This window comes from Oryctolagus cuniculus, chromosome 2 (assembly GCF_051225735.1).
Source record: "Oryctolagus cuniculus isolate XC-2025 breed Fujian yellow rabbit chromosome 2, ASM5122573v1, whole genome shotgun sequence".
NCBI lineage: Eukaryota > Metazoa > Chordata > Mammalia > Lagomorpha > Leporidae > Oryctolagus > Oryctolagus cuniculus.
The window spans coordinates 20,618,911-20,645,229 of NC_142868.1; the positions used below are offsets into that span (position 1 = coordinate 20,618,911).

General features: G+C 48.2%; 1 protein-coding gene across 2 annotated transcripts in view; it reads left to right on the forward strand.

Annotated features, from left to right (window-relative positions):
• Positions 1-26,131, forward strand: part of ANAPC4 (anaphase promoting complex subunit 4) — a 45,632-nt gene extending 19,501 nt beyond the window's left edge. The window contains exons 16-28 of one of the 2 annotated variants that reach the window (XR_016229832.1): positions 5,303-5,358; positions 9,197-9,246; positions 10,364-10,420; positions 10,711-10,767; positions 14,590-14,683; positions 17,214-17,311; positions 17,674-17,908; positions 17,987-18,025; positions 18,126-18,227; positions 21,079-21,153; positions 21,947-22,120; positions 24,049-24,172; positions 25,809-26,131. Coding sequence is in view for 1 of the 2 variants with exons in the window: in XM_008274744.5 (XP_008272966.1) it covers positions 5,303-5,358; positions 9,197-9,246; positions 10,364-10,420; positions 10,711-10,767; positions 14,590-14,683; positions 17,214-17,311; positions 17,847-17,908; positions 17,987-18,025; positions 18,126-18,227; positions 21,079-21,153; positions 21,947-22,120; positions 24,049-24,172; positions 25,809-26,036 (1,216 nt within the window). In the remaining variant the exon portion in view is untranslated. The remainder of the gene's footprint in view (positions 1-5,302; positions 5,359-9,196; positions 9,247-10,363; positions 10,421-10,710; positions 10,768-14,589; positions 14,684-17,213; positions 17,312-17,673; positions 17,909-17,986; positions 18,026-18,125; positions 18,228-21,078; positions 21,154-21,946; positions 22,121-24,048; positions 24,173-25,808) is intronic. The other variant, XM_008274744.5, reaches the window with a different exon arrangement.
• Positions 26,132-26,319: the final 188 nt, after the last annotated feature.

Below are 26,319 nucleotides of genomic sequence, written 5' to 3' on the forward strand. Positions count from 1 at the left end.
GCAGCAGGAAAACGGGTACTCAAGTATCTCGGCGCTTAGACGGTGGTGAGAAGTGGGAGGACACAGAGCTGGGGAGGGGACCTGGGGCAGGCTCGCGGGGTGGGGGTGGGGGGTGCTGCCTGGTACAGGGAGGCAGGGAGCCCTCTCCGACATGGCAGAGTTGGGAGGAGACAGGGCAAAGGTAAGCCCTGTTGCTGTTTGGGGTCAGAAGGGATAGCAGGTGCACAGGCCCTGAGTTTAGAGCGTGCCTGGAGCATTTTCAGGCCCTCAGGGGCACTGTGGCTAAAGCGAGTAAGGAGTGAGAAGTAGGGTTTGAACTGAGAGAGGTAGCAGAGGAGCGCGTCGAGCCGTGGGCTCTGGGCGGCTTCGAGTTTTATTCTTGGTGCAGTGAGAGGCCCTTGAGAAGCAGAAGTGGTGTAGTGACAGGATCTGATCCCTCTTAGCTCTGAGTGTTGAGAATGGGTCACAGACAAGCAAGGACAGAGCCAAGGGAGAAATGACATCAGACTCTGGGTGCTCCGTTAGGAGATATAATTTTTTTTTAAAGATTTGTTTGTTTGAGAGGCAGAGTTATAGATACAGAAAAGGGGAGAGAGAGAGAGGTCCTCCATCCACTGGTTCACTCCCCAAATGGCCACAATGGCTGGAGCTGGGCCAATAGGAAGCCAGGAGCCTGGAGCTTCTTCCAGGTCTCCCACGTGGGTGCAGGGGCCCAAGGACTTGGGCCATCTTCTACTGCTTTCCCAGGCCATAGCAGAGAGCTGAATCGGAAGTGGAACAGCTGGGACTCAAACCGGCGCCCATATGGGATGCCGACACTGCAGGCAGCCAGCCCCCTGTTATGGAGTATAATTGACAGGAGCTTCTGACTGATAAGAATAATACAGAACTCTGATAACAAAGATAATAAAGGTCTTCTCCAGTTCACAATTTGTAAGTGTTCTGCTGTATTTATTGTTGATTTTTCTGAAACATTTGAGAGTATGTTATGTATGCCATGTGCTTTAGTCTGCAGTACTTGCATTTAAGGCTGTAGGAGTATGGCTGTTTTCTTGCGTAACCCTAGTGCAGTTCCACAGACAGGGATTTCAACATTGGTGCAGTAGTGAATCTGCAGTTCAGTTCCAGTTTGCACTTATCCCAGTAATGTCCACTCAGATACATGCAGTTCAGGTCACATATTTGTCTTAATTACTGCATCTCTTTCATCTCAAACTGTTTCTCAGACTTTCTTGGTGTTTATGATAACACTTGAAATTTTTTTTTTATTTTTAAAGATTTATTTCCTTGAAATGCAGAGTTACAGAGAGAGAGGGAGAGACAGAGAAAGATTAATCTTCCATCTGCTGGTTCATTCCTCAAATCACCACAGTGGCCAGTGCTAGACTGTGCCAAAGCCAGAGCCTCCTCCAGGTCTCCCACGTGGGTGCAGGAGCCCAAACCCTTGGGCCATCTTCCACTGCTTTCCCAGGTGCCCTAGCAGAGAGCTGGATTGGAAGTGGAGCAGCCAGTCTTGAACTGGCAGCCACATGGGATGCTGGCACTGCAGGCAGTGTCCTTACCCAGCATGCCATAGCAACGGCCTTGATATTTGGTGTCTTTAAAGAAAGCAGGTTTTATATATATACACACACACACACACACACACATATATGTATGTATATGTATATATTTATGCTTCTCCCTGTGGGTTTACCAAATACTTGCCCATTATTGGACTGAGATTATACTTCCTGAATCAGAATTCTACATAACTGGTGCATCCTTCTCAAGGTGTTTCCATCCACCCTACCTGATGTTAATGTTGGGCACTGTGTTAATTTGTCAGGCGTATTGGATTTGAAATGTCTGTTAGACCCACAGGTCAAGCTGCCCTGTGCATTGTTGGTGACATAGGACTTAGTGTTCAGGGGAGGGGTACAGGCTGGGAATGTCCATTTGGGAGTTGTCAGCACACTGGTGTCACTTAAAGCCTCGTGAGCTGGGTAGGCGCTGGAAGTGCTTAGGGAAGAGGAGAGACCTGAAGACCCAGTAGTGGGCATTCAGAAATGGGGATGATGAGGAGCTGGCAAAGGACACTAGTGACACAACAGCCAAGGCCGTGGGCGTCTGCCGGTCACGTGTAGGCTACAGTCGGGCATGCTACGAGGTCAGGTAAGGTGGAGACGAGGAGTAGAAATAGAGTCTTGGGATATTACTGGGCTAATAGCTTGATGAGCTCCATCTTGGTGGAGGGAGGCACTGGCACGATACACAGGAAGAGCAGGTGCCAGGAGGACAGGTTTGCAGTAAAGGGGATGGCCAGTAGTTGGAAACAGAGTTGCTGGGTTTTCTTTGCGTGTTGGGAGAAGCGAGGCCGTGTTGTTAGGTGGGTGATCTCTAGAAGGGGAGCAGCTGTTGGTGAGAGGAGCAGGATTGCTGCAGCGAGACTGTGTGAGGATTGGGCTGGAGTGCGCAAGGTGAGAGAGTGCAGGGCAGAGGGGGGAAGGTGAGAGTAGGGTCCCAGAGGCCAGTGTACGAGCGATGGGACCTTGGGAACATTGCCTTCCAGGCGCTTCATTACCTCACTGCAATAGGAAATCATTGCTGAGAAAGGATGGGGAGGAGGTGTCGAAGTTCGAAGAATACAGGAGAAGCTGTGACGTGGTTGTCTACTCCCACAAGGGAGAGAAGGGGCCCATGGAGCCAGGAGGACTGCTGGTGGCACCGAGGGCGCTCGGTTAGCGTTCACTCGAGCTGTAACGTGAGGCCAGCCGGCAGGCAGGACCTGCTGTGGGAGTGGGGCACAGAGCAGGGGAGCAGTTAGATTGCCCCGGCTTGGTGTTAAACCATGGTGGGATTAGAATGGTGACCCTCAGACGTGGACTGGGTTAAGAGGGAAGTGAGACCATGAGGTGAGAGACCATACAAGGTGGTAGAAGCAATGGACAGTGCATCCTGGGGAGACAGAGTTTGGGGCCCTACAGAGAGGCTACTGGGCAGACGAGAGGTACAGCTGGTCAGCAGAGTGCCTTGCGGGTGAGACTGGGGAGGGTCGCGGCCTGGTAGTGCTCGGGGCCGGGCGTGGACTTTGGAGCACGTAGCCGGGTGGGGTGGGAGGACTGAACCACTATGACAGTCCTGTCTTGTCATTTCCTAACGTGTTCCCTTGTTCCTCAGATCCTTCCTCAAGGCCGTGCTCTGCTTTGTGGCTGTGACATCTTGTGAATTCTCTCGGGGGATACTGATTAGATGTCTGTTGAAGTCCATTGTTCGCCTAATGATCTCCACTGCATGGGTCACGTCTGGGTCTCCTGTTGGAAGCTCGCTTCCGATGCGTGGTGCTTGGTTGTTCTCTCATGTTTATTCATGAGGCATCTCTGCAGGCAGGCAGGCAGGAAGCTGGCATTGTGTGCACAGGAGTGTGCGGGGTCTGGCTTCGGGCTGCTGGCGCCCACCCTACGCTACCTGAGCTCTTCCCAGCACATTCCATTTCTATGAAGACCCCTCGGTTTTGGCCACAAGGTGAAACCCTAGCCAGTTCGTGTTTAAAGCTGTTCTGTGCCCAGCCCCTCCTGCCATCTTGGTGACTTCCGTGGAGCCTGCATTTCCAAGGTCTGAGCATCCCTGAGGCTCTTGGGGCCGACGCCTTCTTCCTGGCTGCCCAACCGGGGCCTGGGGCGTGCCCTCTGCCGTCCGTCAGTCACCGCCAGGCCTCTGTTGGCTCTTGACAGTTCTGGGATTCACTTCCATTTCGTTTCTGACGTTCTCTCTGTTCTTGTGTGTTCATAACACAGCCACCCTTGCCCATCCACTGTCACTTCAGTGGGGCTTTAGAAGAAAGGCTAGGGGCTGGCGTTGTGGCATAGCAGGTAAAGCCGCCACTTGCAGTCCTGGCATCCCATGCAGGCACTGGTTTGAATCCTAGCTGCTCCACTTCCCATCCAGCTCTCTGCTATGGCCTGGGAAAACAGTAGAAGATGGCCCAAGACCTTGGGCCCCTGCACCCACGTGGGAGACCTGGAAGAAGCTCCTGGCTTTGGATCAGTGCAGCTTCAGCCTTTGTGTCCATCAGGAGTGAACCAGCAGATGGAAGACCTCTCTCTCTTTCTGCCTTTACTTCTCTGTAACTCTGCCTTTCAAATAAATAAATAAACCTTAAAAAAAAAAAAAAAAAGGTAAGACTCTAGATACTTGTGCTCAGAAGACAAAATGAGAGGAGAAATCCCATTGTCTGTCCTGTATTTTGAGGTGTTTTTTGCTTCACCGTATTTACTGAGCAAATATACAATATTAAGCTTTCTGTGATCACTTTTCAATGTGAATGAAAGATCATTTAACTTTTTGCTCCTTTCAGATAAGTAACGTGTACTGTTAGTGCCTTAGATTACAGTTGGAGAAACTGAGGCAGTGGGAATTTTGAAGTTAGCTTGGGGTGGAGGTGATGGTATTGATTGGAAGCAAACAGAAACGCTTACCTTATTTTTTCATTGTTGCTGCAAGAGAGTTGATTATATTGTTTGGTAACATGAGAGTTGTTGCAGACTTTTACTTCAGGTGCTTTACTTTGTACGGAAAAGTTAGTATCAACCCACCAACACTAACCCACAATTCCATTAGTGTCAGGAAACTTACTGCTTGGAAAGGGCTTTGAAATTTAAAGATGAAAAGAGCTTAAGTCATTATCTTACAGAAAGAAGCTTAAGAAGATACTTAGAAAATGATACCCATTTCTGTATGTAAAATGTTCCATCAAAATGAAGAAGTCTTCACCATTTGTAACAGTTAATTTGAGGGGCAGGTATACTTATGTAAACCTCAGGGAAATTCAGTTTTTGAGATCTCAGTTATTGTCAGAGTCAAACATAAACTTCCAAAAATAATGTCCTTTAATATCAGAGGTAGTGACATAGGAAAATTACTTTGTAAAAGGATTTTCTGTTGGAGTTGTTTTTTCTTACTGACCGGTGAGCATTTTTTTAAAAAGTGAGAATAACGCTGAAAACACTTTTTCTGGATTTATTTGCCAAGTTAGCAAGGGATTTCAGCCTACTGGATACTGGTTACACAGTTGTGGCAAGGCTCCTATAACCAGTTAGAATCTGAGTTATTTGCTTTATCTTTGAGAAAAATCAGATCTGCTTTTTGAAATCTTATTCTTAGGTGTGTTTGATTTTTAAAGGCTGCTATTCTAAAGGCTTAAATACCATCCAAATAGGATAACAATAGAGCAGTGAAGAGTATTATATTCCATGACAATTGAACAGTGGTAATATGCACCCAACATGATAATCTTTTTTCTGGTTTCTTTTTATCTTTGTAGAGTTATCGATAGTAGTATGAAAAACTTCAAAGCATTTTTTCGGTGGCTGTATGTAGGTAAGTGAATTGAATGAAGCATTCTTGTTATTTTAGCACTTAGTTCTAAGTGGGATGTCGTTTTAGACTGTTTGAGTTACTCTAGTACAATTTCAAATCCTGTGGAGGTAGAGCAGATAGTATGATCCTCCACCCAATGCCCCTCCCCCAGCTTCAGCGCTTACCAGTGCATGGCCACTCTTACTCCAGCCCCAGCCCCAGCCCCAGCCCCAGCCCGTCTCCCCGGGGAGCACGGGCACCCACTTACAGTGCCTGTTGTTCCTGCTGCTGGTGACAGTTCGCCTGCTTTTTCCCTTGTAATGTTTCCTGCAGTTGAATAACCCTTGATTTCCTGCTGTGTGTCAGGCACTGTTCCCTTCAGTAGTCTACTTCCTGGTTTGCTTTTTGGCGTTCTGTCTCTAGAGCTATGCCGTGCATCATGGCAGCCACTAGCCACGTGCAGCTGTTTAGACTGGTAGAGATGCTGTGGCACTGCACACTCCGATCCTTAGTTGTCCCTGGCCACGCCGGCAGTTCTCAGGGGCCACCTGTGGTCAGTGGCAGCTAGAAGCAGAGCTACACTGAGTGGGGACCACCGCTTGTCTACTTTGTATCTCCTTGGTGTCTCTGCTTCGAGTAGGGAGTTGAGTGTACATATGTGTGTATATTTTATGTAGCTCCATTTCCACTGCTGTTTTTATGATCTCTTAATGTCCTTGAAATAACCCAGCGTACATTTCCCTCCAACATGTGCAAAATGTGTCAATTTTGTTAAAATTCTAAACAGTGAAGTACATGCAAATTACCTGTAATGTACTAATATCCTTTGGATAAATATTATTTATTTACCATTTGTTATGACTCCTTAAATTCTGACATTACAAATGCAGACTTTGTATTTTTCAGCCTATTACCACTGCTTTTGTTTAAAAACTGAATGTGATCTGTAGATGTTGATATTTGATTTAGATTTTTCTCAGAACTATACCAATATTAGCCAGAATGGGGAACCAGAGTGTTTATCAGGCCATCCTATTTATTTATTTATTTATTTTTAAGATTTATTCATTTATATGAAAGGCAGTTAGAAAGAGAGCCTCTTTTTTTTTTTTTTGAGATTTATTTATTTACTTGAAAGTCAGAGTTACACAGAGAGAGAACGAGAGGCAGAGAGAGAGAAAAGTCTTCCATCCGTTGGTTCACTCCCCAGATGGCCACAACGGCAGGAACTGTGCCAGTCTGAAACCAGGAGCCAGGAGCTTCTTCCAGGTCTCCTACGTGGGTGCAGGGGCTCAAGGACTTGGGCCATTTTCTACTGCTTTCCCAGGTCAAAGAGATCTGGATCAGAAGTGGAGCAGCCAGGACTTGAACCAGCGCCCATATGGGATGCTGGCGCTTCAGGCCAGGGCGTTAACCCACTGCGCCACAGTGCCAGCCCCGAGAGATATCTTCTGTCCTCTGGTTCATTCCTTACATGGCTGAAGCCAAGAGACCAGAACTTCATCCAGGTCTCCCACATGAGTTGCAGGGGCCCAAGCACTTGGGTCTCTTTACTTAGCATAAATTAGAATATTAAAACTAAATGAGACCTTGGAAATCATTTCCTTTGACCAAAGGCATTTGGTTTTACTTATAGTTACTGGAGGTAATTTAGAGTTTCTATTCTTATTGCTGACGATCACAAGTATCAGGATTAGAAGAACAGCAAGGGGCTGGCGCCGTGGTACAGTGAGTTAATCCTCTGCCTGCGGCACTGGCATCCCTATGGGCACTGGTTCTAGTCCCTGCTGCTCCTCTTTCTGTCCAGCTCTCTGCTGTGGCCTGGGAGAGCAGTGGAGGATGGACCAAGTGCTTGGGCCCCTGCACCCGCGTGGGAGACCGGGAAGAAGCTCCTGGCTCCTGGCTTTGGATCGGCACAGCGCCGGCCGTGGCGGCCATTTGGGGAGTAAACCAACGGAGGGAAAGCCTTTCTCTCTGTCTCTCCCTCTCACTGTCTGTAACTCTACCTCTCAAATGAATAAATAAAATCTTTTTTTATAAAAAAAGAAGAACAGTGAGTTAGCGCAGGTCCCCATCATTGCGCTGGGACGGTGTAGCGAGCACGCTGGGTTGGAGACCCGGAGACCTAACTGCTCTCGGCTCCGCCGCAGTAGCTGTGTGAGGACGAGGCCCCCTTCTGTGTTGCTGTACTTCAGCACCTGATAAGTTATCAGTCTCACTCTTGAATGGATCATGAATACATGAATGAATGGAACTAGATTCTCGCCCGTTGCTCAGTTTAGAAGCTTGAATTAGTTAAAAACTAAAATAATCTTTACTTGCAGAAATAACTTCCGACATGCTTGTCACTGGCCAAATACAGTGAAGAAGGCTGTTCAGACAGTGTGCATGAGCACACGCAACGTATTTAATCTTGTCTTAGGGGAATGTAATACCAAAAAACATAGTACTGGGGAGGACAACCTTATGAAAGGGCAAAAAATGTCAGGCACGGCACTAAAGAAAACTACGTAGATATGCATACATGAAGAAGATCCAGAGTGTTCAAGGAGAATGGAGTTGAAAGATGATGAACACTTGCCATGAATTTTAAGGATTTATTTATTTTGCTTGAAAGTCAGAGTTACACAGAAAGAGGAGTGTCGCTCCCCGTCTTCGTGGAGGAACGACACAGGACCCTGCGCTGTTCTTTTGTCTGCTCGGCCCTCCCCGGGTTTGCTGCTGGTTCTTCCCGGGTTGGCTGCCATCCTTCCACCTCCGTGGAAGGGCGGTGCCCCCTGCCACTTTCCCCACTTCCGCGGGGGAGCGGCACACCGCCGGCCGGCTCTCTCGGGGGCTGCTCAGGTGTTCCCTTTAGATGTTCCTGGTGCATGTTGTCTCTCTCCTCCTTTATAGTCCTCTTCCACCAATCCCAACTCTGCTACCCACACGCTGAGTACGCTGCTCTCCTCCAATCAGGAGCAGGATCAGCTCCTGCAGGTCATCACTCAAGTTGGCGAGAGGCAGCTGCGTAGAAGCTGTTTACTCCTCTCCCAGCGCCATATTGTGGGAGAGCAGATGCATAGAATAAGTCTTAATTCCAGTAACTTAGTCTAGTCCGAGTTGCTCCCCACAGAGGAGTGGCAGAGAGAGAGAGAGGTCTTCCATCCACTGGTTCACTCCCCAGTTGGCCGCAACAGCTGGAGCTACACCAATCTGAAGCCAGGAGCTTCTTCCAGGTCTCCCAAGCGGGTGCAGGGGCCCAAGGACTTGGGCCATCTTCTACTGCTTTCCCAGGCCATAGCAGAGAGCTAGATTGGAAGTGGAGCAGCCTGGTCTCGAACCGGTGCCCATATGGGATGCCGGTGCCACAGGCGGCGGCTTTACCCACTATGCCACAGTGCTGGCCCCTCCATGAATTTTTTAAAGCATGCTGGTGAGTGTGTGCATGCATTCCTCAGGTGTAGTGCAGCTGTCTTCATGTAACAGAAAGGCTGAGGGAAATAAGCCAGGTCTGATTTTGTAGGGTTTCACAGGAAGGAACTGGTTACAGACTCTAAGGAAAGAAACAGTTGTGGGTTGGAATGAGGCTACCACCCAGCACAGGAAGCAGTTAGGTTTATGTGGAGTGGCAAAGGGTTGAGGAAAAAAATAAAAATAATAGTTTAGAGTGATTAGACTAGCAGCTTTCAACCTGAAAATAGAAATCAAATCTAAGTTCTTCACACTTCAGTTTTTAGAAGAAAAACAAGTTTCTTGGCAAGAAGAAGCTCTTTAAAATTCAATATTTGGTTCAACAAATCATTTTGTATTTGAAATATATTTGTAGTTGAAGCTACGTGTGTCGTGTCTCTTCAGTTGTATGCCTCTCTGTTCGCAGCAATGCTGAGAATGACAGAAGACCACGTGCTTCCCGAGCTGAATAAGGTGGTACGTAGTGCTTGGCCGGGCCTCTCCAGATTTGTGGCCGCACCCTTGGAGCTCAGCTTTTCAGGTCATCGAGGGAACCCTGTGTAGGGGTCAGGCTGTGGATTTAGCCCCCTTTCGCCTCCCCCTCTCTTTTTTTTAAAAGAAACTTGCATGTGGTGGTTTTTTTCACCTTTCACAGTACCTTGTATGGCCATCTAAATTTGTAATTTTCATGCTCATGTGAGGTTCTAAAATCTGTATAATGTAGCATCTTTGTATTCCGTGGTATAACTTCCTTAAGTCTTAAATGCACTTTCCTTTTCCCTGGAAATGAAGTACTTAGATGTTAGTATCTGTGTGGACCTCAGGTAAGCCCCTGTTTCCTTCTAACTGTAGGGATTATGACAGATGACAGTGGAGTCTCCTTGGAGGGAGATCTTAGAGAAGAGGGCAGAGTTCTCATTGAATTCCTGTGGCCCCTCCTCCTCGCGCCTGCCTAGAGTGTCCCTCGAGGCGGAGTCAGGGGTTTGAGACTGAGAGGATGGAGAGTATTAGTGTTAGCCCGCGTGGGCTGAAAGGCCCTCCTGCAGGCTGAGTGCTGCTTTTGTACTAGGTGACGAGTCCCAGACCAGGGTAGTTTCACAAGAGCTCTGTCCAGATAGAACCGTTAGCTCTGAATCCAGCTATGTTTTCCTGGTAATCGTGGGGGAGAGACCTCAGCGTGTGCCGGTTTTGAGGGTGAGAGATTGCGAGAAGCAGAGGCAGCACTGAGGCGTGCAGCGGCGATTACTTAGGCCCTTCGGAAGGGTAAGGCTGCTTATCCGGGCTCAGAGCTCTGCTGCCAGAGGGAGCCCTGCTCGCAGTCTTAGCAGAAGGCCTGCCGTGAGCAGGCAGCCTCGGGCCGTCGGTTCTGCGGCTGGGGGACTCGCTGCTTGGGAGAGGATTTGGAATGCTCAGGGCCATCCTTGGAACCCCAGGACTTCGCTTCTTCACGGCTGCACAACCACTGCTTCTTAGGAGGAGCTTTGTGCCTGTTTTCCCGGGCTTTTAGTTCTTAGTGAAAAATTCACGTGTATTATTACATCATATTTCTTCTATTTGGAAACTTTTAATTTGTTTTTATTCCTTTTGTTGATAGATGACTCAAAAAGATATTACATTTGTTGCTGAATTTCTTACTGAACATTTCAATGAGGTAAGAAATGTAGTTTTTAAAAAAATGGCTACAATACACCTGGGTATTGATAAGAAATGATTACTCCAGTGTTATGGAAGCCCTTAGCATCTACTTTTTTTAAAACTATTTTATAGCAGTACTGATTTTTATACATAAAGTCTACAAATCGAATTTGTTTTTGTATACCTTACGAAAAAGTGCCACTAACAGCACTCTTAAAATAAATGAATTTTTTTGGTTTAAGCTTAAGATTTTTCCTTTTCTTTTGTGAGTTGACTTAAGAATTAAATCATATTTATTTTTTCTAGGCTCCTGACCTTTATAATCGCAAAGGAAAATACTTTAACGTTGAAAAAGTTGGTCAGGTAAGAGCTGTGGATTGAGTTGCCTTATTACCCTCTTTTTTTTATTTTAAATTTTTAGTTATTAGAGAGAGAACATAAGAACAATAGCCAGTGAGCACCCTAGAGGGAGCACCTGTCTGCTGCTTTGCTTCCTAAACGCCTGCAATAGCCAAACTGATGCCAGGAACCCAGAACTCCATGCAGGTCTCCCCTGTGGGTGCCGCGGACCTAACTACTTAGCTATCACCACTGTCTCCCGTGGTCTGCATTAGCAGGAAACTGGAATCAAGCTGCAGAGCTGAGAATTGAACTCGGGCACTCAGATGTGGGTGTCAGATGTCTTAACCAGTGCCTTAAATGCTAGGCCAAATGCCGACCTCTGCTCTTAGCTTTTAAGAACTAATTTTAAACCTGCATCATTTTTCAAACTTTATGGAAAGCGATATAATAGCAAGTCATATAGAGATCCTGCATTTTAGAAATAACCAGGGGCCAGGGCCGGTGCTGTGGCATAGCGGGTAAAGCCATCGCCTACAATGCCAGTATCCCAAATGGGCTCCGGTTCAAGTCTCAGCCGCTCCACTTCTGATCCTGCTGCCTGCTAAAGTACTTGGGAAAGCAGCAGAAGATGGCCCAAGTGCTTGGACCCCTGCACCCATGTGGGAGACCTAGATGAGGCTTCTGGCTTTGGACTGACCCAGCCTTGGCCATTGTGGCCATTTGGGGAGTAAACCAGCAGGTTAAAGATCTCTTCTTGTCTCTCCTCTCTCTGTATCTCTGCTTTTCAAATAAAATAAATAAATCTAACAAAAAAAATCAGCATTTTTTTGAAACTTTGATTTCAAAGCCCTTTTACATTCTTTTTATTTATTTGAAAGACAGAGTTACAGAGAGAGAGAGAGAGAGATCTTCCATCTGCTGGCTTACTCCCTAGGTGGCCACAATGACCTGCGCTGGTCCAGGCAGAAGCCAGGAGCCTGCAACTCCATCTGGGTCTCACACATGAATGCAGGGGCCCAAGTGCTTGCACCATCTCCCACTGTTTTACCCAGGTGCCTCGGCAGTGGAGCAGAAGTGGAGCAGCCGAGACTCTAACTGGTGCCCATATGGGATGCCACCATTGCAGGCAGCAGCTCAACCTGCTGTTCTACAACACCAGCCCCACCTTTACATTTTTAAAAGTTATTGGCCGGCGCCGTGGCTCACTAGGCTAATCCTCTGCCTGTGGCGCCGGCACACCAGGTTCTAGTTCCAGTTGGGGTGCCAGGTACTAGTCCCGGTTGCTCCTCTTCCAGTCCAGGTCTCTGCTGTGGCCCGGGAGGGCAGTGGAGGATGGCCCAGGTGCTTGGGCCCTGCACCCGCATGGGAGACCGGGAGGAAGCTCCCGGATCCTGGCTTTGGTTTGGCACGGCACCGGCCGTAGTGGCATTGGGGGAGTGAACCAGCGGAAGGAAGACCTTTTTCTCTTTCTCTTTCTCACTGTCTATAACTGTCAAATAAAAAAAATAAAAATAAAAAGTTATTGGGGACCTGAAAAAGAGCTTTTGTTTATGTGGGTTGTTATCTATCAATGGTGCATATTATTTGATATTAGTTAAACTGGATAAAAACATTTCTTGGTTCATTTTTTTTTTTTAATTTTTTTTTTATTTATTTATTTTTTTTTGACAGGCAGAGTGGACAGTGAGAGAGAGAGACAGAGAGAAAGGTCTTCCTTTGCCGTTGGTTCACCCTCCAATGGCCGCCGTGGCCAGCGCGATGCGACCGGCGCACCGCGCTGATCCGATGGCAGGAGCCAGGAGCCAGGTGCTTTTCCTGGTCTCCCATGGGGTGCAGGGCCCAAGCACCTGGGCCATCCTCCACTGCACTCCCGGGCCACAGCAGAGAGCTGGCCTGGAAGAGGGGCAACCGGGACAGAATCCGGCGCCCCGACCGGGACTAGAACCCGGTGTGCCGGCGCCGCTAGGCGGAGGATTAGCCTAGTGAGCCGCGGCGCCGGCCCTCTTGGTTCATTTAAAATTAACAACCAACTTACCTTTACATGTTAATTTAAACATTTTTATTTATTTATTTATTTATTTAAAGATTTTATTTATTTATTTGAGAGGTAGAGTTACAGGCAGTGAGAGGGAGAGACAGAGAGAAAGGTCTTCCTTCTGTTGGTTCACTCCCCAGATGGCCGCAACGGCCAGAGCTGGGCTGATGTGAAGCCAGGAGCCAGGAGCTTCTTCCCAGTCTCCCACGCAGGTGCAGGGGCCCAAGCACTTGGGCCATCTTCTACTGCTTTCCCAGGCCATAGCAGAGAACTGGATTGGAAGATGGGCAGCGGGTCTTGAACCGGCGCCCATATGGGATGCTGGTGCTGCAGGCAGAGGATTAACCTGTGCCACGCTGCCGGCCCCTAAATATTTTTATTTAAATACTGAATTGAAAGATAATGTATTTAACAAAAGTAATTTATTGAAGACTGTCTTCGGGATTTATATTCTTGCAAATCCCTTTGATGCCAGGTAGAGTCTTTTATCTGCTTCTTCAGGCATTCTGAGATATGTGTATTGTTTTTGTTGAGTATATAAAGAAAATATACACTCAGATGTGTAGCTGGGAAGGGAGAAGTATTGTAATGGCTTAGTCAGGTAATTGTAGCTAGCGATAGTACACCAGACCTCAACAAGTAATGGTATGTGTAAGGTTAGTTTCAGTGTGGAATCTAAAAATCGCATCCATGAGCTGTCCATCCTCAGTGCTTGAAGTGGCTTCTTCCCCCTTGCACTTCGAGTGGGTCTCTTGTAGCATCATACACTGGCCGCTGTGGGAATACTGGCTCCCTGGTTATGCAGTTCCGTGTGCCTTCAGCTGGTGGCCGGCAGAAGTGGGAGCTCACTGGCGTCAGCACTGATCTGACCGGTGACGTCTGAGTGCGGTGGGGCGTGAGCACGCAGGAGCAAGTGCCAGGTTTTCCACAATTTTAGTTTTTGCTTGAAAGTTTAAATTGTAGCATTGGCAGCAGATACAGTCAGTCGTTTTGCTCAAAGTTTTCAAGCTCATTGCATTTTTGAGAAGCTATGTGCCAAGTACTGAAGTTGGAATAATCATAGTTTGTCTACCAGTTATTCTCTCATGTGAAAATGTGATTCCCTTCCAATCAAAATGAAACCGCGTGGCTCTGCTCACAGCTAAATCAGTTTCACGAGTGCTTTGCCTCAGGAGAGCCACCATACCCGAGTGCAGCAAAAATACCTCTGTGTCCCTTCCATGACGCCGCTGTTAACAGTTTGCACTCACAGGCAGAGACTGAATAAAACTAATCATTTAATAGCTTCATCCAAGGGAAATGAAACTGAATATGTGGCAAAAAACAATACAGTAACCGCAGGTATGAATCAGGGCCACCGTGTTGACCCTCGGAGGCACCCGTGGTTTTCCCACCGTCAGTGTAAACATAGCCCAGTGAGAAAGGCATTGCTGTCAAACTGGCATTGACCTGGTGGTTCCCTGATGGCATCTCAGGGACGCTGGGGTCTGCGAACCACACTCAGGAACAGCTGCGAGAGCGTGCTGGCAGCTGACACCCGTGAGGCGGCCTTCTCTCGGTCAGGTTAGCATTCGCTCAGGTGCATACTCAGTTTGGGGTCTCCTCATCTGCAGCATGACCATCTTCTGGTGCTGACAGCGTGTCTAGTTGTTTGGCGTGGATCACGTTTTGTCTCCCTCGCTTAGAGCAGCAGCGATGCACTGCCAGAAGACTCGCAGTAGACAGCAATACTCACTAAATAGAACGATGTCGGGCATGGGCCTCGCTCTTTAGTTACTAAATTTAAATTTCTGATTCTGTGTTTCTAGTACCTGAAAGACGAAGATGACGATCTCGTGTCGCCCCCTAACACGGAAGGAAACCAGTGGTATGACTTTCTTCAAAACAGCAGCCACCTTAAAGGTACTTCGATGATCCAGGGCACCTGGGCTGTGTTCACGCTCATTTGAGACCAGATTTTTAATAGGTCAGCTCACAGTTTTGCTCAGCACTTGGCCGAATACTGATCCAAATTCTGTAGCGTGATTTTTATGTGCCCATTTTATTTGATTAGAGAAACAGCAAAATAACAGTATGTGACATGATGCTAGGTAGAAAACACTCGATATTGTGCTGGCACCAAAATGAATTTTTTTTTTAACCTCTTGACACCAACAGGGTGACCTACAATTGTGTAAAATTCTGGCACTTGCCAGGGTTAGCCCAGGCTCCACATGTGACCCCGCGTCAGGTCACAGGTTATCCCACCGTCTGTTCATAGCTACTAGGTCGGGTTCCCACAGTGCTCCGTCCCTTCGGGTTGCATGACGCTGGAATGGCTCACAAAACCCAGTGAAACGTGTTACTTATTTTTACTGGTGTATCATAAAGCACACAACTCAGGACTAGCTAACCGGGAGGCAGGCAGACAGGAAGGACAAGGTACAGAGGGAGAGGTGCTGAGCTGCCGTGGTCCTAGCACTCACCCACCAGGTGTGTTCACCACCGGGAAGCTCTCCGGCCCCACTGTTTTCAGGGATGAGGGCTTCTTGACTCTGGGGTGGGTGATTAAATCGTTGGCCGGTGGGAAGTGAGCTGCAGGTCCCAAGCCTCTAAGCAGGGCTCGGCTCTCCGGGACCAGCCCCCTTCCTGAGGCTGTGTGGGGGCCTGCCAAGTGTGGCTTCCTTAAAACAAAAGCACTCCTATCACACTAGCACTCAGGGAGTTCCAGGGCCTGTAGGAGTTCTGTTTCAGGAACTGGGGACAAGGATCAAATGTCTGTGATACCACAGCATCTGTCACCTCTTGGGAGCTTAAAGTGTTAGCACAGTTGAAGTCACTGTGTCCAGCACAGCTGGGACCTGGGCTGCCGTGTGCAGCGTCGGCCTGGGGAGCACTGTGGGACAGGGTCAGCTGCAGTCAGGCTCGGGTTTGAGTCATAGATTAGATGCTGGGGCATCTGCATGCTGGCCGCCTGTATAAATCTACTAAGCCATTTTTTTTTTAATCCATAAATTAGACAGTATGATGTTTGGTTCACACAGCTGTCCTTAGCAATAGAAATAACACATACAAAGAACCTAGCAGAGCGGGGAGTCAGTAAATGCTAAAGTATATCTTGCTTTCTACTGACAAAGTAGCATTTTAAAAAAAATTATTTATTTGAAAGTCAGAGAGAGGGACCAGCGTCATGGTGCAGGGGGTTACGCCACCACTTGCGATGCCTGTAGCCCATATCTGCGTGCCAGTACAGTTCTGGCTGCTCCGCTGCTTCTCTGTCAGTCTATCTTGTTTTGCTTTGTGTTTTCAAAGAAAGGCAGAAAGAGAGAGCTCTGTGCATTCACTCATATTCCCACAGTGGCTGAGACTGGGCAGGGCAAAGCTGGAACCCAAAACTCAAAAAACCATGTCTTCCTTATGGGTGGCAGGAACCCAAGTACTGAGTCAGCCCCACTGTCTCCCAGGGTCAGCATTAGCAGGAAGCTGGAATTGGACCAGGACTTGAACTCAGGCACAGCAATGTGGGACCGCATCCCTAGCTGCAGCTTAACCACCACACCGAATGAATGCATGCCCCTGATAAAGTCGTCTTTTAAACAGTGACAAGATTCACACAGAGTCGTTTCTTGTCTCTTGTTTTCTAGAATCATACTGTTCTGAAACAACACTGGACTGCCATGGTCATCCCATGTGTCAGCATGAGAATTTTGAACTTTGTTGAACTTTATATAGCTTAGAGTTCCCAACAGTCCGTCCGTCCTCCCTCCCTCCCTCCCTCCCTCCCTCCCTCCCTCCCTCCCTCCCTCCCTCCCTCCTTCCTTCCTTCCTTCCTTCCTTCCTTCCTTCCTTTCTTTCTTTTCATTTATTTATTTGAAAGTCAGAGTTACACAGAGAGAGAAGGAGAGGCAGAGAGAGAGAGAGAGAGAGGTCTTCCATCCTCTGGTTCATTCCCCAGTTGGCTGCAATGGCCGGAGCTGCAGTGATCCGAAGCCAGGAGCATCCTCCAGGTCTCCCACACGGGTGCAGGGGCCCCAGGATCTCGGCCATTTTCCACTGTTTTCCCAGGCCACAGCAGAAAGCTGGATCAGAAACAGAGCAGCCAGGACTTGAACCGGTGCCCATGCCCGTATGGGATGCTGGCACTGCAGGCAGTGGCTTTACCTGCTATACCACAGCGCCAGCCCCAACAGCCCTTTCTTAAGAGCCAGTACAAGTAGTGTTGTTGGATTTTGGTTGGACCAAGCTTGCGCCTAGTGTGGGGATTGCTAGTGGGCTGTCAGTCGGGGGTGGCCATGGTTTTGGAGGAGGTATGTGAAAGTAGAATGAAGCGGCCAGTGAGGAGTCCACCCTGGGTAACCTGCAGGCTGGCTCCAGCAGGCAGCGTGTTGTCCTCCCCTCATCAGCAGTTCGCTACAGTTCTTTTTTTTTTCTTTCTGTTTTTGTTTGAAACCAGAAAGTCCTTTGCTGTTTCCTTATTACCCTCGAAAATCATTGCATTTTGTGAAAAGGCGCATGGAGAACATCATTGACCAGTGTTTGCAAAAGCCAGCTGTAAGTTTGAAAGAAATGCATGTCTCTGTGTAGGAGCAAAAATATCTCTGAGTGATCACAGTCATTAGGATGAACGAGATGGAAGTCCTGATACTCAACCCTTGGACAAAAATGGCAGTTTCGTATGTCTCAATCTGATAAGGCATCTTGTTAGTTTCTTACATGAATTTTAAAAAGACTGCAAGATTGCAGGAGGTGTTGGCATGTTAGCATTTTCTTTGCTTCCAGAACAAATTCCTTATAAGGGGTCTGGTCTCAGTTTCAGAGCTGAGTCTCCTTTTTCCTCCCGAGGGAATGGAAGGGTGCAGATGAGTGGTGTTGTGGGGTTGGAGGAGATGGCCCCTAACGTCCCGTGTGCTTAGCTCCAAGGGCCTTGTCGACTGAGAATCTTCTCGTTAGAGCTGTCACTCAGTGTTCGGAGCACGGAGTGCGGTGATGAAGAGTGGGTTCTGCTGTGCGTGCGCTGTGACGGCCAGTCGCTTCCTGCGGGTCTGCACAGAAGCGCTCTAACTACGCTCCAATCTATCTCATACAGGACGTAATTGGAAAATCAATGAATCAAGCCATCTGCATCCCATTATACAGAGATGCTAGGAGGTAATTCTCTTTACCGCTGGGTGGTAGAATTCAGCAGCCAGTTTAAATTTTTCTCACTTTTTTTCCTTCTTCTTTTAGTGAGGATTGTGCTCGTAGATTGTTCAAATTCCCTTTTCTGTAAGTGCATTCCTTGCCTATCTTTTGTGAACAGCACAATTTTGTTCCAAGCAGCAAGAGCTAAATACCGTGTTGTAACGTTAAATTTGTTCACCCTCAGGTGGAATAATAAAACTTCAAATCTGCATTATCTTCTTTTTACTATTTTAGAAGATTCACTTTATAAAATGTGCATCTTAAGGAGACATACTGATATTTCCCAGTAAGTATCAATCTGATGTTTGAATCAGAGATAAGATTGTATTACTTTTTGCTAATAAAGCTTATTAGTGCTTCCTTCTCAACACTTCAGATTTTAATTAAGCCACCTTGTGACGTTATAGTTGCTGTTTAATGTATCATTTACTGTTCTCGGTCTTTTTTTTTTTTTTTTTTTTTTTTTTTTAAGATTACTTATTTATTTAAAAGGTAGAGTTACAGAGAGAGAGAGAGAGAGAGGTCTTCCATCCACTGGTTCACTCCCCAAATGGTTGTAACAGCTACAGCTGAGCCAATATGAAACCAGGAGCCAGGAGCTCTTCCCACGCGGATGCAGGGGCCCAAGCCCTTGGGCCATCTTCCACTGCTTTCCCAGGCTATAAGCAGAGAGCTGGATGAGAAGAGGAGCAGCTGGGACTTGAACCGTGCCCTTATGGGATGCCGGTGCTGCGGGCGGAGGCTCAGCCTACTAATGCCACAATGCCCGCCCCACTCAGTCTTTGATTTCATATCAACATGATAGCACTTAGTTAGGTAGCTGCATGATTCCTTTCTAGTGTAGATTTCTTAAATTTTGTGTTGGTGTGCAGCTATTGTATATAGAATATTTTGTTTTCTTAGGAAAAAAATACGACAGCAGAAAACCCAACATTTTATCATATCTCATGAACTTTTTTTAAGATTGATTGATTTACTTGAAAGGCAGAGTTGCAGAGAGAAAGGGAGAGTCAGATAGAAGTTTTCCATCTGCTGGTTCCCTCTCCAGGTGGCCACAATGGCCAGGGCCGGGCCACGTTGACGCTAGGACCCGTCTGTGTCTCCCACATGGGAGGCAGGGGTCCCCACAGTTGATCTCTATCTGCTGCTGCTTTCTCAGGCGGGTTAGCAGAAGCTGGATCTGAAGTGGAACAGCTGGGGTATGGGCTGGCGCTCAGTGGAGTGCCAGCCCCGCGGGTGACAGCTTCAGCTGCTGTGCCGCAGCACCAGCCCCCGTGGACTTGTTTTAGCTTCTTAGTGGGGTTCCTCACAGGCAGGTATACCTTGGGTTAAATACACCTCTCGTAAAACAAGGGCCTTGGCCACAGATCCTTGTTTTGAGAATCCGAAGTGTAAGTTCTAAAAGAAAATCATATTCAGCATTAGTATCTTAAGTGCTTTTAACTTTGAATGTATATTTAAATTTAAAAATTTGGAGGCCAAGACAGAGCCAAGAGAAAGAATTTGGTACTTCTAAGTGTCTAATGAAGGTCTCTTGCTGCTTTGTTGACTGTTAAGACTTCTCTTTTCTTTTTAAAGATGTATTTCTTTATTTATTTGAAACAGTTATGGAGAGAGAGGAAGAGACCAGAGAGAGAGAGAGAGATCTTCCATCCATTGGTTCACTCTCCAGATGGCTGCAACAGCCGGGGCTGAGCCAGACCAAAGCCAAGAGCCAGGAGTTTCATCCAGGTCTCCCACGTGGGCGGCAGAGGCCCAAGCACTTGGGCTATCTTGCGCTGCTTTTCCCAGGCCATTAGCAGGGAGCTGGATTGGAAATGGAGCAGCTGGAACCCAAGTTGGCACCTGTGTGGGATGCCAGAGTTGCAGGCTGCAGCGTTACCCGCTCCGCCACACCACCAGCCCCTGAGATTTTTCTTTTTTTGTTTGAAAGGTGACCTGACAGAAGTTGAGAAGAAGGAAGGAAGAGAGGGTGGGGAAAGAGGGCTCTTCTATCCACTGGTTCACTCCTCGAAGGGCCACAACAGCCCAGTCTGGACCAGACTGAAGCCAGGAGCCAGGAACTCCATCCTGGTCTCCTACGTGATCGTCAGGGGCCCAAGTACTTGGGTCATCAGCTGCTGCTCTCCCAGGCGCGTTAGCAGGGACCTGGATCAGAAGCAGTGCCTAACATGCTGAGCCACAGTTTCAGCCTCAACTGCAAGATTTGTTTTTAAGATTTTATTTCTTGGGGACCAGCGCTGTGGTGCAGCGGGTTAAAGCCCTGGCCTGAAGCACAGGCATCCCATATGGGTGCTGGTTCTAGTCCCTGCTGCTCCTCTTCTGGTCCAGCTCTCTGCTATGGTGTGGGATAGCTGTAGAAGATGGCCCAAGTGCTTGGGCCCCTGCACCCATGTGGGAGACCTGGAAGAAGATCCTGGCTCCTGACTTTGGATCGGCGCAGCTGCGGCCATTGTGGTCTTCTGGGAAGTGAACCAGTGGATGGAAGAACTTTCTCTCTGTCTCTACCTCTCTCTCTGTAACTCTGCCTCTCAAATAAATAAAATAAATCTTTTTAAAAAAAGATTTTTTAAAAAAAGATTTTATTTATTTATTTGAGAGGCAGAATTACAGAGAGAGGGAGACAGAGAAGAGTCTTCCATCTGCTGGTTTACTCCTCAAATGGCCACAATGGCTGGAGCAAGGCTGATCCAAAGCCAGGAGCCAGAAGCTTCTTCTGGGTCTCCCACGTGGGTGCAGGCACCCAAGCACTGGGCCATCTCCCATTGCTTCCCCCAGGCCATAGGCAGAGAGCGGGATGTGAAGAGGAGCAGCCAGGACACCAACCAGTGCCCTTATGGGATGCCGGTGCTGCAGGTGGAGGCTTAGCCCACTTGGCCACAGTGCTGGCCCTCCCCTTTGCTCCCACTCCCCCCCACTATAAGATTTTAAACCAAGTTAGTTTATCTACCGAAGAGGATGAACTACCTAAGGTCCACAGTAATTATCAGTATTCTGGAGAGAGGGATGGTAGTCTGTCCTAGGATCTGATGTTGAGGTAAATGCACCAACACTGGCAATCGTATTCTTTGAAGCATTTAGAGTCTTGGCCTTCCAGGTTGATCCATAGCGTGTCTTTCCCCTGTTCTTTCTTCAAGATCTGTAAGTAATGGACTGATTGCTGTTAAGTTTGGGAGCTTCACGTATGCCACAACTGAAAAAATCAGGAGAAGGTGAGTCTTGGATCTTGCCTGGATGACATGTGTAGGGACGTGTGGTGGATGTGCAGCAACGTGGCCATCCTCAGTAGTGGCGACAGGGAGACAGACGGTCACTTCTGACCCAGGAGGCAGGATTCTTCACATGCGTTCTGAAGAGTGACTTGACTGAGTTGGGTAGAGCTGCGTTGCCCTGCAGGAGCAGGTGTAGCATGGTCTCATAAATGACACTTCACTCCGAGCTCCCCGTCTGCTAAAACAGTGTGGGTGCAGGGCAGGGGCCTGCCGTGAGGTTCTTGTCACCACCAGCACCCGTGAGAGGCTGTGTCTCACTGACCCAGAGGACAGCAGGCTGCTGACGCCAGTCCTAGATTGATCTCACTCCTTGTGTAAAATCTTTTTCTTTTAATGACAGAGTCTTTGAAGTTGTTGTATCTTTTTGTTCATATGTAAAATTTTGTTTCTACTTTTCAGTTTAGTTAACTTGGCTTACTCAAGGTACATATAAATGATGTTGTTGATGAAACTTCCCCAAGCCTAGAATCTAAACATTATTGTTGTCAAGAGTTTTCTAAAACTGTGAACATACTTCACAGATTTTTTTCTGATTTCATGATTACCTGATTAAGACCCTAGTTATTGTGCTTGTCGTATGAGCTAATGCTGTAGTTTAAGTGTTAATTGTATGGAATGGTACTTAATTTTTTTAAGTTATTTTTTTCTGTTGATTGTCAGTATAATGTTACTTTATACGTTTTCTCAGTAGTCCTGATTATCGTTGACATCACAACATTTGTTTCAATTCCAGCACCTACAGCTGTTTAGATGCGCAGTTTTATGATGATGAAACTGTTACGGTGGTTCTTAAAGACACAGTAGGACGGGAGGGAAGAGACAGACTCTTGGTCCAGCTGCCATTGTCTTTAGTATACAACAGCGAAGATTCTGCCGAATACCAGTTCACTGGGAGTTACTCTGTAAGGTAATTTTCTTTCTGCTACAGTTAAATGTTTTCTACCATGCATCAGAGATTCCAAAATGTTTGTTTCCTAGTTATTAGGGATAACTGCAGGACCCGTGGAGCTGAAATATGTCTATTATTTGAAAAAAAAAAAAGTTTTGTGTATTAGACGAACAGACGGAGACAATTCCCATGTGCTGGTTCACTGCCCAGATGCCTGCAACAGCACTGGGCTAGGCCTGGCAGGGGCCAAGCCAGGAGCCAGGAACTCAATCTAGGTCTTCTGTGTGGGTGGCAGGAGCCCATTCACTTGAGCCATGACTGCGGCTGCTTTCCACAGTCTGCATTAGCAACAAGCCAGAGTCAGGAGTGGAACCAGATAGCAGCCCCAGGTTCTCCAGTGTGAGATACTGGTCTCTTAACCATTGGACCAAATGCTTGCCCTACTGCTGGCCATAGAGTGCTTTTGTCCCTCAGTTCTACCAGTAAATCAGTAAGTGTTGGGGCTGGCGCTGTGGTGTGGCAGGTAAAGCTGCCACCGCCTGCAGTGCTGGCATCCTATATGGGTGCCGGTTCAAGCCCCGGCTGCTCCACTTCTGATCCAGCTCTCTGCTATGGCCTGGGAAAGCAGTAGAAGATGACCCAAGTCCTTGGGCCCCTGCACCCACCCATGTGGAAGACCTGGAAGAAGCTCCTGGCTCCTGGCTTTGGATCAGCTTAGCTCCAGCTGTTGCGGCCATTTGGAGAGTGGACCAGTGGATGGAAGACCTCTTTCTCTGTCTCTACCTCTCTCTGTAATTCTATCTTTCAAATAAATAAAATAAATCTTTTATAAAAAAGAAGAAGAAGAAGAAGAAGTATTTGCTAGGGTGCCTGCATTGTGGCGTGCTGAGTTAAGGCTGCACTTGGGACAAGGACATCCCACATCAAAGTTGCCGGTTCAAATCCTGGCGGCTCTGTTTTCCATCCAGCTTCCTCCTAACATACCTGGGACGGCAGTGGATGATGCTGAGGCCCCTTTCACCCATGTGAGAGATCCAGATGGAGTTCTAGCTCCTGGCTTCAGCCTGGCCCAGCCCTGGCTTTCCAGCCATTTGGGGAGTGAGTCACAGAACAGAAGAGATCTCTCTCTCTCTCTTTCACTCTCTCTCTCTCTCTCTCTCTCTCTCTCACACACACACACACAAACACTCTTTCAAATAGATAAATCTTTTAAAAAGAAGTATTTGCTAGAACAGGGTGTGGAATTATTTGGAATGAGCAATGGAATTTTTAAAAAAAGATTTAATTATTTGAAAGGCAGAGTTAGAAAGAGGCAGAGACAGAGAGGTCTTCCATCCATTGATTCACTCCCTAGATGTCCTCAACAGCCGGAGCTGGGCTGATACAAAGCCAGGAGCTTCTCCCAGGTCTCCCACATGGGTGCAGGGGTCCAAGCACTTGGGCCATCCTCTGCTGCTTTCCCAGGTGCGGTAGCTGGGAGCTGGATCAGAAGTGGAGCAGCCGAGGTTCAGACCGGCACCCGTATGGCATACCAGCGCTGCAGATGGTGGCCTTCAGTTGTCTTTTTGAGAATAGTACTGACCCTAGTTTATAGCAGAGTTAATTATTTTAGATTTGCCTTTAGTAGTGTCTTTCTGAAATTAGGACCTCAGCTCCCATGTGGAGAGCACGTAACCAATTCTAAGTGATGACTTTGGTTGTCAGGTTTTTTGGTTCCCAGTTCCCTTAACTGATGTAAAAATGTACCTACTTGGCTTTTCCTTGACAGGGAATCTAAAACCTTACTGAGATGATTTGTCCAACTTTGGAATTGCAGGGTTTTTATAGAATGTCCCATCACACTTTCCTGTACAGTGACTGCTAGGATCGTGTTGGGAGTGGGGTGATGGGAGAAGCTGGACCGGGACTTGACCCTGATGGTGACCGGGCTCGGTGTTTCCCCGCAGGCTGGACGAGCAGTGCGGCGTCATCCCCACGCGCACTGTGCATTTCGAGAAGCACTGGCGGTTACTGGAAAGCATGAAAGCACAGTACGTCGCTGGGAATGGTTTCCGGAAAGTGTCCTGCGTGGTGAGTGTCCGCACGTCTTCACCAAGAGCAGCGGCAGGAGGGCCATCGCTCTGACGCGGCACGGAGCCCCTTCGGGGGAGACCATGACTCAGCTTTACTGATGTGGGCCGTGTAGCGACCTTAGCTGTTGAGTTCTCCTATTCTGAGAAAGCTCACGGAGCGTGCGTGGAGAAAGTAGTTAATGCTTCTGGATTTTTAATAAGCTCGTGAAATTTCCGCTGTTGGATGTGGCGATTCCTCTCTACAGAATAAGGCCGATGGTCGGGCTCTGTGGTGCAGTGGTTTGAGCTGGTACTCGGATGCCTGCATCCCGTGTCAAAGGGCCAGCCCCCCACCCGTGCTTCCAATCCAGCTGGTGCCTCCTGGGAGGCAGCAGGTGCTGGCTCAGGGGTTGGGTCGCCGCCACACATGTGGGCGAGCTGGACTGAGCTGTGTCCTGGGCTTTGTCCTGGCCCAGCCCATGTGTCTGGGAAGTGAGTCAGCAGATGGGAAGTCCATCTCCCTCCCTGTTCCTCTGCCTTTCAAGTAGATAAACACAAACTAACAAGAATGAAGGACACGGGGCTGGCGCCGTGGTGCACTAGGTTACCCCTCCGCCTGCAGTGCCAGCATCCCAGATGGGCGCTGGTTCTAGTCCCAGCTGCTCCTCTTCCGATCCAGCTCTCTGCTGTGGCCTGGGAAGGCAGTAGAAGATGATCCAAGTGCTTGGGCCCCTGCACCTGCATAGGAGACCTGGAAGAAGCTCCTGGCTCCTGGCTGCGGCTCAGCTTGCCTCTGGCCGTTGCGGCCATCTGGGGAGTGAACCAATGGAAGGATGACCTCTCTCTCTGTCTCTCCCTCTCACTGTTGTAACTCTACCTCTCAAATAAACAAATACAATCTTTAAAAAAAAAAAAAAAAAAAGAATGCAGGATAGGTACTGGGCTGCCGCAGGCTAAGCCACCTCACAATGCTGGCATCCCTTTTGGAGTGCCCGGTCCAGTCCAGGCACCTCTGCCTGCTGTTCCGCTTTCTGCTGCCGTGCCTGGGAAGGCAGTGGAGGGACTTGTGCCCCTGCACCCACACGGGAGACCCAGGTGGCGTTCCTGGCTCCAGCGTTCATATTAGCAGAGTCTGCATCAGAACTGAGACTTGAACCCAGGCACCCTGCTATGGGATACGTGTGTCCCAAATAGCACCTTTTTTTTTTTTTTTTAACATTTGTCTATTTATTTATTTGAAAGGCAGAGCAACACAGAGAGAGAAATAGAGATCTTCCATCTGCTGGTTCACTTCCCAAGTGGCCAGAACGGCTGGGGCTGGGCTAGGCCGAAGCCAGGAGCCTGGAACTCCATCCTGGTCTCCCACATGGGTGCAGGGGCCCAAGCACCTGGGCCATTTTCTGTTGTTTTCTTAGGTGCGTTAGCAGGCAGCTGGATCGGGAGTGAGCAGCCGGGACTTGATCCAGCCCCCGTGTCACATGGGATGCAGCGTTGCGGGTAGCGGCTTTACCTGCTGCACCACTCCGGTCCCCACAAACAGCATCTGAACTGCTGCACCAAATCCCGCCCCTCCAGCTCCAGATCTCTGCTTCCTTACGTGGGAGGCATTTCTGAGCCGTTCATTAGAAATTCTTCCTCCGGCCCTTTCCTTTCAGTTAAGCTCGAACCTGCGCCACGTGAGAGTGTTTGAAATGGACATCGATGACGAGTGGGAGCTGGATGAGTCTTCGGACGACGAGGAGGAGGCGGGCAGCAAGCCTGTGAGGATAAAGGAGGAGGTGCTGTCTGAGGCCGAGGCCGAGAGCCAGCAGGCTGGCGCCGCCGCGCTGGCTCCCGACGTCGTCATCAAAGTGGAAGAGCTGGACCCCGAGCTGGACGCGTAGCGGCCCCGCCGCTGGTGTGGGCGGAGGAGCAGGGCTTGGACCACAGTGAATTTTCTTTGTGTAACAAAGAAATAAACAGTATGTACTTTCTCATATTCTCCTGCTCAGTGATACGGGCACTGTGTGCAGACCTAATATTTAAGGAAAGAACTGATTGAAGGGGAAGACAAAGTTTAATCTTTTCTGCCAAAAGATAGCAAAATTTATTCCTCTATCAGGAAATCACATTTTCATAATCATTCACCACTGGAAATGTTGATAGATATGGTATTTTTTTAAAAAA